This window comes from Nyctibius grandis, chromosome 9 (genome assembly GCF_013368605.1).
Source record: "Nyctibius grandis isolate bNycGra1 chromosome 9, bNycGra1.pri, whole genome shotgun sequence".
Lineage (NCBI taxonomy): Eukaryota > Metazoa > Chordata > Aves > Nyctibiiformes > Nyctibiidae > Nyctibius > Nyctibius grandis.
The window spans coordinates 24,883,604-24,896,871 of record NC_090666.1 but is presented as its reverse complement, the minus strand read 5'-3'; the positions used below and the strand labels follow the sequence as shown (position 1 = coordinate 24,896,871).

General features: G+C 41.6%; 1 protein-coding gene across 3 annotated transcripts in view; it reads right to left on the bottom strand.

Annotated features, from left to right (window-relative positions):
* UNC80 (unc-80 homolog, NALCN channel complex subunit) overlaps positions 1-13,268 on the bottom strand; it is a 133,095-nt gene that overhangs the window by 112,288 nt on the left and 7,539 nt on the right. For all 3 annotated transcript variants that reach the window (XM_068407722.1, XM_068407721.1, XM_068407723.1), the window contains exons 3-8: positions 12,506-12,662; positions 11,347-11,645; positions 8,810-8,933; positions 6,899-6,972; positions 6,308-6,447; positions 2,118-2,379 (exon numbers count right to left, since the gene is read on the bottom strand). In XM_068407722.1, the coding sequence (XP_068263823.1) occupies positions 2,118-2,379; positions 6,308-6,447; positions 6,899-6,972; positions 8,810-8,933; positions 11,347-11,645; positions 12,506-12,662 (1,056 nt within the window). The remainder of the gene's footprint in view (positions 1-2,117; positions 2,380-6,307; positions 6,448-6,898; positions 6,973-8,809; positions 8,934-11,346; positions 11,646-12,505; positions 12,663-13,268) is intronic.

The following is a 13,268-nucleotide window of genomic DNA, read 5'->3' as shown; positions in this document are numbered from 1 at the left end:
CTCTCCTCTGACTAGCAGAGAGCCTTGAGTGATGAGACTCTGAATTTAAGAATGGCAGTTAAGTCCCTACAGTTGGCTGGGATGAAACAGAGCCTAGGTGTCTCTGTGCACTGCAAAGATTTCAGTCCTCAGAGTTGTAAAGAAGGGGAGCATGAGCTGAAACTTTTGCTGCATGGAAGACTGTTTCACCTCCTCCATCACAGTTGTTCTGTGTAAAAAATTGGAAACCTTTTTAAACAGGATTCCAATTTGATGAAGTACAGTAAAAATACACAGGACTGACACAGAGGTTACCAAAAGCAATCAAACCTAGCCCTAGAGGGAAGAATGCCCTGGACAGAGTCCTCACATTAACAGCTAGAAAGTACCCAGTGGAATTGCCAAATGGATTTAACAGAAAAATGTTAGTGAAGAGCAACTGAGCAAAGGAATCTTCTGCAAGAGAAACAGCCTGGAAAAGCAAGAAATAGCCAAGTGTGGGAAAGAAGCGTTTCACTGTATAGAGAAGACCCAGCACAACACCAATGCAAATGGTGCCTACGGAGGACGACCCCATTCATGCTGCCACTGTGCTGAGAACCAGTGACTGCACTCCCTGTTGCACTAGTAGCTAAACTTGTTAATGTGCAAAATAACCGGGTTGTTATGAGCAAAGGCAAAGGGACAGTATATGCATGGAAACAGTGAACCACATCAACAGTAATATCTTCCGGTTCTCCCTCCAGGAGATAATATTAAGGAGGATTTTCTGTACATGCACAGCAATCCTACAAAATCCCCATGCAAAGGTAGATTAAGACTGAATAGTAATTCATATCACCTGGCCTTTATGGAGATATGTCAAGCTTTTACAGGCATGAAACAGGCAACAGTTTATAGAAATGACACTAAAGTATAATACAGTTTAAACAATACTGCTGCTGCCGAGCCTTTAAAACCCCAAGTAACCACCAGCCTTCATAAAAATCGTAAGAATGGCTATAAAATCCTAAGATTTAAAAATAACAGTACTAATATTTACATTGTTTATGCTTGTCTTCTGGCTTATGAGCATCTGGGCTGAACGGGAGAAAAGATATTTCACTCTTCTCCCTTATAAAATGACAGGTCAAAAACTGCCAGAGCTCTACAATACTGAAAGCAAGGATTTTAAGAAAACACACTAAAAATTCTGAGAGTTCTGACTCAAAAATGACATTTGACAGCAACATTAACAGAAGATAGAGCCTTTTACTTGAGGTGTGTCATAAAATTGGATTGCAAAAATACAATTTGTATTAAATTGTTAGGCAGTTCCATCAACTTAGTAAATCAGAATTTGCTGTTAAAAGCCCACATGACGGGAAAAGAGTGCACAACCTAATCGCAGCACAAATGAACAAGGAGATTAACTGAAACTGCAGCGGCATCCCCTTTTTATCCCTGGAACAACAGTGAACTACCCAAAAGAAAAAACATTTAACCTCTAACACAAAGATCTTTACTGCACCAAGGTCAGGACTCGGGAGTTCCTTTTCCAGCAAAACAGAGAGCAAGTCTTGACACCCATGAGGACAGTTTGTCTACTGAGGTTTTGCTGGCAAATACAAAGGTAAAAGCTATACAATAAGAACAACAGCAGAAAAGGTAACAAGATGGAGGGCTTTTGCTCACTGCCACTGTTTGCAAAGTCTACTCCAATATTTTAACACAAGTGTTTGCCTGGAGTGTGTAATTCTGTACCAAGTGCAATTGCTTTTCTCTCTTTTGAGGGGTTACATCAAAGAAGCTCAGTGAGTCCAGAGCACTACACCGTAACGCAAAGGCAGTCTGATTTCTTCTGACAACTACATTAGTATATTCTCACATTAAAAAAATAATGTTATCACAGTTCACCCTACATTAATTATCCCAAATCAACCCTCAAGCTTTCAGCAGTCACCAGCTCTGACTCTCTGCATCTGATTCTGCCTCCAAAACCCTCATCATTCTCAGGGTCTCTTTCTGAATTGATGCACATATCTGACCTCCCGGCACTTTAACCAACACCAAAGCTGTGCTTTTCACTAGTTGTCCAGCCATCACTTCCCAGCATCACCACAACAGCTGCTGTTTTCTTATTGATGCCAACTGCTTACCTGGGTTTTGTGGGTATTCACCAGAGAGGGTGCAGCAGCCACCATGGAGCTGCTGCGAGGTCTTGGTAAAGGGGTGATCTCTGGCTCAGGTGGTTTCTCCGGTTTTTCCTGTAGCATATGCCTCAGCCTCTGCAGATAGTACATTAGTGACCACTGTGTGCCCTCCTCAGACCAATGTGGCTGCAGCAGGCAGCGCAGCACTGCCACATCAAAGTATGTGGCGTAGCGAGACTTCTGGCATGGCGGGATCACCAAGGACACCCTGTTCCAAAAAGTAGGAGTAGACAAGTTAGTCATCTTAGCTCTTCTTAGATACTCAGCTGTCTGAATAAAGAACCACTCAACAATGAACCATCAGGTTTGTATGTTCAACCGTTCTTAAGGGGTCACTCTTGATACCACAAAGTTTTCTTTGATAGCTGGAAACCAGTTCTGTCCTAGCATACATGCTGGTCCACTCCAAAAGACCCAAGAGCTCTACCAAGAGGCCTAAAATTCAGCCACTCATCAGGAGCTGTAAGCCATTCTCATTCTCCTGCCATCTGCAGAAATCCCCGGGATGGGCACACAGCTGTGCCTGCTCGAGCTTGCAGGGACATTTGACACTGACCCTTTGGGACTAAGGCCCTGACTGAGGAAAGCATTACTGAAGACACGTAAGTGGATATTTAACTTTCAGCTCCCTAGACGACTCAAGTACATGCTTTGTTAAGTGCTTTCTTGGATAGAGTTGCTTTCTTAAACTGTGGTCTGAAGATAAGCCTCCAGCACCTGCACTAACTGAATAATTTGTTCAGCTGGAAACAGACAACCCTTGAGCATCTGCTGTTCAGATACTAGTAATATATATTTAGGAATGGTTTACGTTTGTACCCATCAGGCCTTACTTAAGAAGGAGCGGGAAGGGAAGCTAAGTTAGTTAACCCTTTAAGGCAATCAAATAGATTCTTATACAAGTAAAAGTTACTGTTATGGACACTCTTTGCCAAGGTGTGCTAGAGAAAAGGACCATTTTTAGCCTTCATTATGATTTTCCTGCCTTTCAGGTGGTGTCATTTCTTGACGGGTTTTAGTATGGAATTTCCTAAGTATTGTAGAACTTAGTGCACACAAAAGCAAGATGTCTGTAGTAAGCCTCAGAAATAAGACTCCAGAGATTTCAGATTTCAAAGGGATCATATCTGTTCCCAGAGCCAATTTTACTGCAATAAAATGCCCCATTTTTTTTTTATTTGTTTTTTACACCACTTCTCTCCCAGCAGAGTACAACTGGCCTGATCTACCCTCTGTACAGTCACCAGCTGTTAGGACACAATGTGTCAGAAAAGAAGCAGTGAAAGGGAGTTGGGGGAATGAGAATCACATGGCAAAAGGAGGTGTGAAATGCTGGGAATGGGGCAGGAACTCTGGAGATCTATTTTTTTTTGCCTGCAGAAGTACAGAATTTGAATGTTTCCACTCAGTGTCTCAGAAACACACCTCCTTGAACTCAGTACTTCTGTGATTTTTGGATTCTATAAAAATCAACAGCACTTCCACAAATTGTATTCTCAGGCATTTGGGAATCATCACAAGAACATCAAATATTTGGTTTTTAACCATCTATATTATCAATTCTGCTAAACAACATGCAAACAGCATTGGCAGGACACCCCCATCTCCAGCTGGGTACCACCACATTCTGAACAGAAGCGTCCAAGGCCACAGTCCAGCAAAGCATTAGGGAACAAGCGGCAGTACTGCCCAGTGGAACCTCTAAGCGCTTAAAGTGAAGTGCATGCTTAAAGTGCTTTGCTGGATCGCTGCCAGGTGCCACAAAGCTGCCCTGTGCATCCAAGGCAGCTATAGGACTGGCAAAGGAGAAAGAAGTGTGCAGTGAACGTTGATACCACTTGGAATCAGGTGAACCCTGCTCCATATTACACGCTTGGAAATGGGGGGCAGGTGGCAAGGCTGGGCTTGGAGCAAAGCATGCATCTAGAACTCAAACCTGCAGGAGCTGGTTTGCTGCCAGACCCACAGGCCAATGTTGAAGGCACTTGGCGACTGCAGACCAGCCCGTCTGTGTCAGCATATGTTCACTATATGCAATCTATAAATTCAAGGCTTCTCCCCTAGTGCTGTATTCAAGGTAAAAATGTTACAAGTTTGACGACTTTAGAATCAGCTGTTATAAAAACCTGAAAAACTGAATTAGCAAGGAGAAAATAATGATAAATGGAAATATGCTATAAAGTTTTCCCCATAAACCTGATGTGAAGGCTGCTTTTGTCACAGTCAAGATTCTGTCATATAGATACAGCCTGTAAAAACCCATAAGGATAGCTGGGATATTCAAAGCATCCCGTCAAAGGAAATAAAGCCCATTGCCTCAGTAGCAAACAAAAGGATGATACATTGCTCCCTGGTCACTCTGCAGGATCCAGATCAGTGTCTGAGTCTAAACAGTCTCTCATGCTCCCGCGTATCCAGCACAGGCAACCCTGAGGCACAACATAGCTTGGAGCAAGGCATGTTCTCCTTATGAAATATTTGTCACTGAAGACCTTCCTGGAAAGTCTGTTTCCCAGGCAATGTGTTCAAGACAGCAGCTGGATAAAGGGCTGTGGCTTTATTTGTTTCAGTGTTTAACTGTATCATCTGTAAATGGAGAATTTCACTGAGTGGAGCAGGGATAATTAGCCAGGATCAGAGGAACAAGCCATTTGTTCAATAAGTGTCTGAGGAACCAGAAATTAAACGCTGTGTTTCGTTTAGAAGGAAACCTAGTGTTCATATAACCAGCTCTTGGTTGCGTGTGCCTGCAGGGAGGGTGGAAAGGCAGCCTTCCTTCAACCCCGGCCCAAGGACAAAGGAATACTGCGGCTGTTGGTAAGTAAACAACGTTTGTTCCCCAGTTGTCTGTCGCTTGGCAACCAAATCTCCTTGTACCGTTTTAACTGATCAATGAGTCCTGCAAATGAGGAGACATAATGATGCTCTCTTCAAAGCCTGTTTGGAGCTTCATCCCCATAGCAACCACCAGACCCAGCTTGACAAATTGATCACCTGATGCTGCCTTCTTAAAAGGCTGCTTATTTTTTTATGGCTGTGCACTCTCTGAGCAGTAGTGTTCACACATAGAAAGGCAGTTTTGTCCCCAGTTTCAGTTTTACTGGCTCACATTAATACAAATTAAATAAAGACCCAGAACTGACAGCAGGCTTGATACAAAATCCCAAGAGAAGCCTCCTGAAGGGATCAGAACCCTAGAGAATAGCTTTCCCCTTTCCACCAGTGAAAGGGTGCATCAAGCCCCTTTTTGAGAAATCAGAGCCGTTCCTAGATTATATCCAGAAACCCACTCCATCCCACATTTCTTCTGTCTCTGTAATGAAGCAATTTCTTAAAACACTGCAGTGTTTTGGATATGACATTTCCCAAGAGATAAGCAACAGGACCAAAATTTTCAGGAGGAGTTTAAGTGACACTCCTAAATTCATAGAGACCTAAAAATATAGATAGGCTTCCCTCCCTCTCCACCCCCTGAAAACACTCATCAGCTTCATTTACTTTATGGCACTACTGAGTGTCCAGCACTACTGAAAATCTGGTTCTACCTTTACCTGCCCAAGTCTAGATTAAAAGAAGTTAATTTATCAGTTCCATGCTGGAAAACCATGGCTGAGCTCTGCAGGGCAAGCTGGGAGGATGTTTGCATGGCTGCACTGTTTTGTTAGTCTGTTCCTTTGGGCCAGTAGTCTAAAGCAAGCTAAGCAGCAGGATGCAGAGAAGGCATAATGAAGGCAATGGAGAGAGGCTTACAAAAATCCTTTGCTAAAGGCAAAGAAAATTTGATCAGAAGGAAGCCAGAAAAGACAGCAGCTGCCTGAGGCTGAACCTAGCTAAGCAGGATTGAACCTGCAGGTTATTTATTAGTGTGTTTAATTATAAGAAACAAACATATTAGAAAAGACCAAAGAAACTGTCCCTACAGGCCAGCTAGAGATTTCTACAATGAAAGTGGCATTGAATATCAAGTGTCACAACCTTGTTCATCACCCAGAATGGAGATTTGTTGAATTAAGAGTTCAAGATAAACATCCAGCACCCTTGGCATGTACAAACAACAGCAGATTCAAGATAAAGGACTTCTGTGAGCTCTACCATTGAGTCACACCAGCCTAACTTTCTGCTGAAGGGGTTTGTACCTGGGATGTGTGGTACCTCTCTCCTGAGAGGTTTGGGAGGATATGCTTCCATCCAAGGAATTTCCACGATGACATGCTGAAACAGTGGCCTTTGGAGGTACAGAATCTGGCTGGGTTGTCTCACAGACCACCTGTAGGCCCTTTGGATAGTTTTAATAAAAGGAAATAGGTACATAAATATATTTATCTCTCCCATATAAGTTTTCTCAGTGCAATTTGTGCTTAGACATGACTATTACTTATACTATAATACCACAGTAGTATCATGAAGAAACTGATCAAGCCTGGGACTTCTCCGTACCAGGCACTGTACAGGCAAAGGGTAAGACAGGGCTCTTGCCCAAGAAAATACATAAGATCAGGCTTCCATCCTATAAGATAGGATAAGGCCCAGGAGATCCTGACAACTATATTTAATATCCTTTAGTTTCACTGCAGACAAGGCTGGGAGCCTTCAGAAGAACTGTGAAAAACTGTGATTTCTAGAGACAGAATACTTTAGGGAGGTAACTGCAAGTGCTGCTTCAATATTAATTTCCCCCCTCCCTCAGCTCCTTATTCAAGCTTGTCTAACCTTAGCATAGAACTTACCTCGGTATGCCCACTGTCCAGGTTAGGGGATTCACAAGTCACTCTCTGATTGTTGGTGGGAGAACTTCTCTTAGCTGAGAAAAGAAGTCAAAGGAGGACATTTCAGGAATTACCTCTAATATTAAAATGTACCACTGAAAGGATATACCAGAAAACAAAAATAAACCCAAAGCAGCATCTCTCTGCTGCAGACTTCCTAGACATTAGCCACAGCCATAAAACGAAAAAGAAAAAAGGACTGTTTTAATTTTTGCACATTTCTTTCAATTGTGTTGTCAAGAATATTGTCTACTGAAAATCTCTATTTCTTTAAAATTAAATTTGAATATAAATTTTATCCTAAAGCCATTTGGCATCAAATTGTGTTTTCCTGTACATACTAATGCCTTTTATTTTGGAGCTCTTCCTCCTTACATTTTCACATATATTTAGCTCCTTTTCTAGGTTACATCTCTCAGAATGTATTCTGATTTCCCATTTGATGAATGCCTTCATCACAGGAAACACACCAATGTCATACAGAAAGTCTGATGAGCGATACTGTAGAAGAACAAAGGCGTCCCAAAGACTAGGATGACAATTCTTGAAATCCTGCCACATCACAAGCTATTCAGATGTGACTTAGTATCAGACTGACTCCAAAAAAAACATTGCAAAGCTTCTTCAGTAGATTTTTTCAACTTGTTGCTTGAAGGAAAATTTAAGTAAATTTAACTTTTTTGTCCCAATTTGGGATGACAATGCTAAGATAACAGAATCTTCCTTGATATAAAGAACATCATTCCAATTTCTATTTCTGTTCTGCTGAAAACGTTTTCAAAACATAAGAGTATTTTCATTTCAGACTTTACTCCTGAAGTTATTCTTTAGGGGTTTTCTAACCACACTCTAGACCTATGGAAAAAAATCCGACAGTCAAAGAAAACTTAGGACTAATTCCTTTTGTTAGTTCCAGGGCTGAAATCCTATTTTTTAATTCCAGAAGTTGAAGCAGAGGGAAGAAGAGCTAGATGTCAAAGATGGTTTTAAATCAGTTGAAATACTTGAATCTTTTCAATTCTGGACTGTCCCAGAGGCCTACAAAGCCTTCAGAACAAAACAGGACATCCAAAATTACTTGTCATCAGAGAAATCTGATTTAGTGAACTACATTTTCACTACTGTGAAAATTACAGTTTCAAACTTTCAAGAACAAGCAAGCAATGCTACAGCAATATACCCAGCACACTTTCAATTCACTACCTTGTAGGAATTATGCAAAATTACTGCCTAAAAACATAAAAGTAAAAAAAGGTTTTTTAGAACGAGGCCAGACACAAAGGCTTGGAAGCCTAAGCACCCACTCTAGTCTCATTAGGGCTGAAGTACAAAGGAGGAGCAACCCCTTCCAGTATGCAAAAGCAAATTCACAAGCTAAGCCTTCTTTGGAGCCTCTTGAAACTACTTTGTTTAATTTCATAACATGGTGAAATTTAAATCTGAGATAGGAGGAGAACCTACACTGCCAACTGTGGGCTCTTCACTGTTATTTTTTCTCCAGTGCCAGTCTGGGAAAGCCTTCCCCACCCATGTCAGGCTGCTGCTAGATACTGCCTTTGCCCTTCGTAGCAACTAAGGAAGATAGATACAGTGAAACAGAGATATGAGGCTGACAGGAAACGAAAACTCTACTGAAGAGCTTCTCATTTACTATTTGTGATTTCTCTCTCATCTCCTATTTAATTGTTATGCAAATGTCAGTTGATTCTGAGGGGAAACAACCTTAAGCTACTCTCAAAGGTTTGAGTAGTTCCTGCAGGATTAAGGTATTCCTTCAAATATGATGGCTACAGAATGTAAGGCAGCATCAGGCAAACAAAGGAAAGGTTTCCCAGCTCTCAGGAGCTACATTACCACAGCAAAATCACAGACCTGTAACAATGTTCCTGATTGGTTTTACAAGGGCGTTGAAGGCAGAAACTTCAGGCTGCCTGTGTTCCCACATAGGCTGCCAAATAACAAGGCCACTAGCCAACCGAAATGTCAGGTCAGACTCCTAGAAAGACAAACAGAGGTTGTGTCACACGGAGGTTGTATCACACAAGCTCACACAAAAGAATGTTGTTTCCAGTCTAAAAGGATTGTCATTTCTCTGATGCACAGATCTTACAAGAAATGAGTGATACCATGTGCAGTTCTGTGGTCAGTATATGCTAACTCAAGGGCCACTGACAACACTCAGCAGACATTAATAGATTTCAAGTACAGATATTAAAAAATAATAGGGAAATCTCAATACAAAAATATACAAGAGGCTTTTTCCAAATGAAATTTCTATACTAGTTAATGAACCCTGTTTTTTCCAGGACATTAAGCCATAAAAGAAAAGGCCATTCCTGTGTCAGAAAGCATTCCTTCTGATCATATATAACACTTCATATTTAGTATTCAATCTCAACCTTAGGATTAACACTCTGAGACTTGAACTTCTCGCCCCAAAAGAATAAGAATACTAAATATTAAAACATTACTTAGAAATCAAGGAAACATGAAATGTAACAAATTACTATGAAATATACAATACTGTTATCATTATTAGCACTGTTAGTACCTGAGCTATGTCAACACAGAGACATTGGTACCACTTACACTTGTGCCATCATTGTTTTACATATGCAAGTAGCTGAAATCATGTAAATTAGTACACAAGTAAATCTTAGTAGGATCAAGGTGCAGGTATGCACTTACCTGAACTAAGGTCAGATCTACACTAGGAGACACTGATAGTCCAGCTATCCCCATAAGGCAAACATCATGGTAATAGCAGTTTTGGCAGCATAATTACAGCTGCACCACCCTCTCCTGTTGACACAGCTCCGCATGCCTCAGTGGCTGAAATCGATGATGTAGACAGAGCTAAAGAAGTGGCAGGAGCTGGCTGCTTGTAGTTCTCCAGCCCTTCTATTCCCTACTCTTTGTTAGTGCCGCCTCGTTATAACGAGCTCACAAGCCTTGTTATAAACTAAGCTTGTTTTTAATTACTATTTTTACTAAGGAGCACCTTGCAAGGCTTTTGGAAGCAGTAGCAGTAACACGTGTTGCATTTTTACTTTGCACTGCTAGCTTTTGGTGACATGCCAACACTTTTATCTACAGTTGTTAAGTTACAGGACTACATGCACTCCCCTCATCCCTCAAAAGCCTCATTTAAAACCACCTTGCTAAATACCCAAATCCTCTCAGCAGTTAGGAATTCCACCATTCAGGTCTGCCTGTGCAAACATGTATCATCTTCCTTGAGCACATGCATTACTTTGGTTATCTGATCAGATAGTATTCTTCCCCTGAGACCTCTACCTCTGTGCAACACAGAAGGGGACAATGCTGACTTAGTGAGCCAGTTACATGCCCCATTTACCTCACCTTTTCTGAGCTTTGCTTTGATGACAGAAACATGCATGTTTTCATGGGCTTTTCAATGTTCATCAATACAGTATAACAGTATAAATGTGGAACTAGTAAACAAGTATGAAAAATTTGGGCTAAAAAAATTGAGCAATACTGTACAGAAACTCAGTAGCAGAAGTAGTGAAAAAGTCTAGCTCTCCAGACCTACTTTCACCTGCCTTAACCAAAAGATCATCCTTTATCTCCTGTACTTTCTTATCTTCAATTGTTGCAGCATACAAGGCTGGATTAGAATAGATAACAGCCTCCATCACTTCATGACTTTATAGACCTTTTCCAAGCACCTATCCTCCAGAGCCAGATTCTCTTCCGAGGCCTAGCTGGAAGTGTAAAGGCTAAACAGCAGCCCTCCGGAGAGACTAAAGCCAAGAGGCAGGAGTCAGAGCATGCAGAAAACGTCTCCTCATCACACTACTCTGCAAAGCTGATGCACTCAGCATAAAACCAACAGAGGGACCCTGCCAGACAGGAAGCCTGTAGCTTGCTTCCAACTTCAGAACAAAGGAATGCTCAATTGCCTTTGCCGCTGCCACGCTTATACCACTATCACGCATTCCTGGTAATTAGCATCAAGATGATTAGTAATGACAACAAAAAAATCCCAGTGGCAGCCGCACGGTGGAATCCCTGAAAAGCTAGCAAGGCCCTTCTGAGCAATGGTTGAGAATCACTGGAGCAAGCTAAAGCTCGCAATCCTTTCTGCAGGTTCCAGGGTCCCAAAGACTTCACAAGGGCCACAGATCTTTGACACTCCCAAGGGCTGAAAATGGCTCACTTCAGATTTATTTCCCTTTGTGTCTGCCTGATGCTGTGGTGATTGTTCACGTCACTGAACGTATTTCTTCCTGATGGCAGTGGTATTCTGCCAGTTTGTTAAAACATTTCCAGTGGTCACCCATTGAGCATTGTAGGCTGAATTACTTAACAATCACAAAGGCAGAATCATTCTTTTCCTACTCAGAGGTGTCTCCACACAAGTACCCCACCAGTGTTCCACTTACTTTAATCCTGTGGACAAGGGGAGCAAAAAGGAACACAAAGAGCTCCACTGTGGCCATGGAGTTCTGGAAGAACTTCCTTCTGTTATTCTCCTCTTCATCATTCGTGGAGCTGGGCCGGGGATGTCCCGGTGATCCCTGGTTTTCAGCCTGGTGGATAAAGGCGCTACTGCTCCCTCCCCAACTAGAGCCTCTGTCTCCTCCAAATCGGTCATTGCTGCAGTCCTGAGGGGCCTCCAGCAGCATCCAGTGAAGAGTGTGAAGAAGCTTTGTTTCAGCTACTCCAAGCTTATCCTGATGTCCTGGATGAAAAAATGCATCACAGTATTTCACAGGGTTTCCATTAATGGTACTGTTGAGACTTTCAGAGCCGCACAGGAAACTGGGCATCCAACATCCTGATAAGCATTTGAAAATTAAAATTCTACCATTAAAAGTATCAGCATTCTGTTTCATTTTGTTTGAAACCTCCTAATTCACAAGTCTCCATTTACTTCACAGCATTTGCAGTTCAGTCCCTGAAATGTCAGTTGCAGGGCAACTGAATGCACAGACATAGAGCGCTCCTAAAAGATGCCAGCTTGACAGCCGCCTTGTCTGTTTGACTCTATTGAATGGCATGTCTCATGAAGCAAATTCCTGCTGAAATCACTGCTGAAGTCAGTAAAAGACTAGTAAAGTAAGTTAGATTTGGATCTGCTCCTATCCTTATTATCTGATTGACTTATGTGCTGAGAATCAAATGCATTAGTCTGAATAAAAAGAAGGAGGAAAAAAAAAAAAGAAGAACTGAGGATATTAAAAAGTACCTGCTGCAATTGGGCACTGCACCATGCCTTGAAAGAAATATATATTCCTTCAAGAAACCCACACCTGCTGGGTGGTAAGGCTTTTGCTAAAGCGAGTTCTATTATATCTGGAAAATAACTAGCAAAATATTATTGAACGACTTTGACTGTTCAGCTCATCAGACCATTAACTTCACTGGGGAAGTTCTCACAGGTTACCCTGCTATAAATGAGAACAGATGAAGAAAGGCAATCCACAGGATGAACTAACCGGGACTCTAGGATTTAGAATATGTTGGCACCTTGAGCATCAATCTGTCATATTTCGACTGATAAGTTCAGTAATGGAAAAACAAACTCACATGAGTACCAACCTAGCTTGTTTCGGTTGGAGAGCAATGTTGCGGTGCAGTGCAACACATGCGGGAGCGCAGCTTGGATGAGTTCCCAGCGAGAAATGCTCTGGATGGCTTCAGAGAGAGCTGGAGAAAGGCCATGCAGCTTGTTCTCTACTAAAACTCTTTCAAAAGACTAAAAGCAAGAACAAAGACAAAAAGACACTCTATACCTATTTCTGCACATACCTCCTAGTACGTACAATATTCTCTTTTAAAAACCTGTCATCTGTAAGTTTTCATTATATAACTAAAGCATGCCTTAGAATATTTTTCCTGAAAGACACAGACTGTAGCTTAAGTTCACCAGACTTATGGACATACTTTGCTAAGAAATGAATGGGTCACTCAATATATTTTCTGTAATAAAAAAGAATTAAAGCAAGTATCATGTATATTAGTAAGTGCTGACATCAAGCCAGATTTACAGCTGTGCTAGGTATTAATCTGGCATGCCAGTAATCCTGTTGGAAGTCACAGGAGCTAATGAAGCCTGTATTTGTGGAGCTGAGAGCTGGATGTTCTTCTCACACACACACGCTCTTTCAGTTTAGTGTAACATAAAGGGCAACCCATTAAAGGTATATGGGCCTTAGGAAATGTTTTCACACCCTGCCACAAAAAATAATCAGTGTACAAAATTTTTTGTCGAGCCATGACGTAGTGATGTTGTGAACACTTAAAAGAGTTGATGGCTGCAGCAAGTTCATTATTTCTACCTCAAGCAACATGAAATAAGACT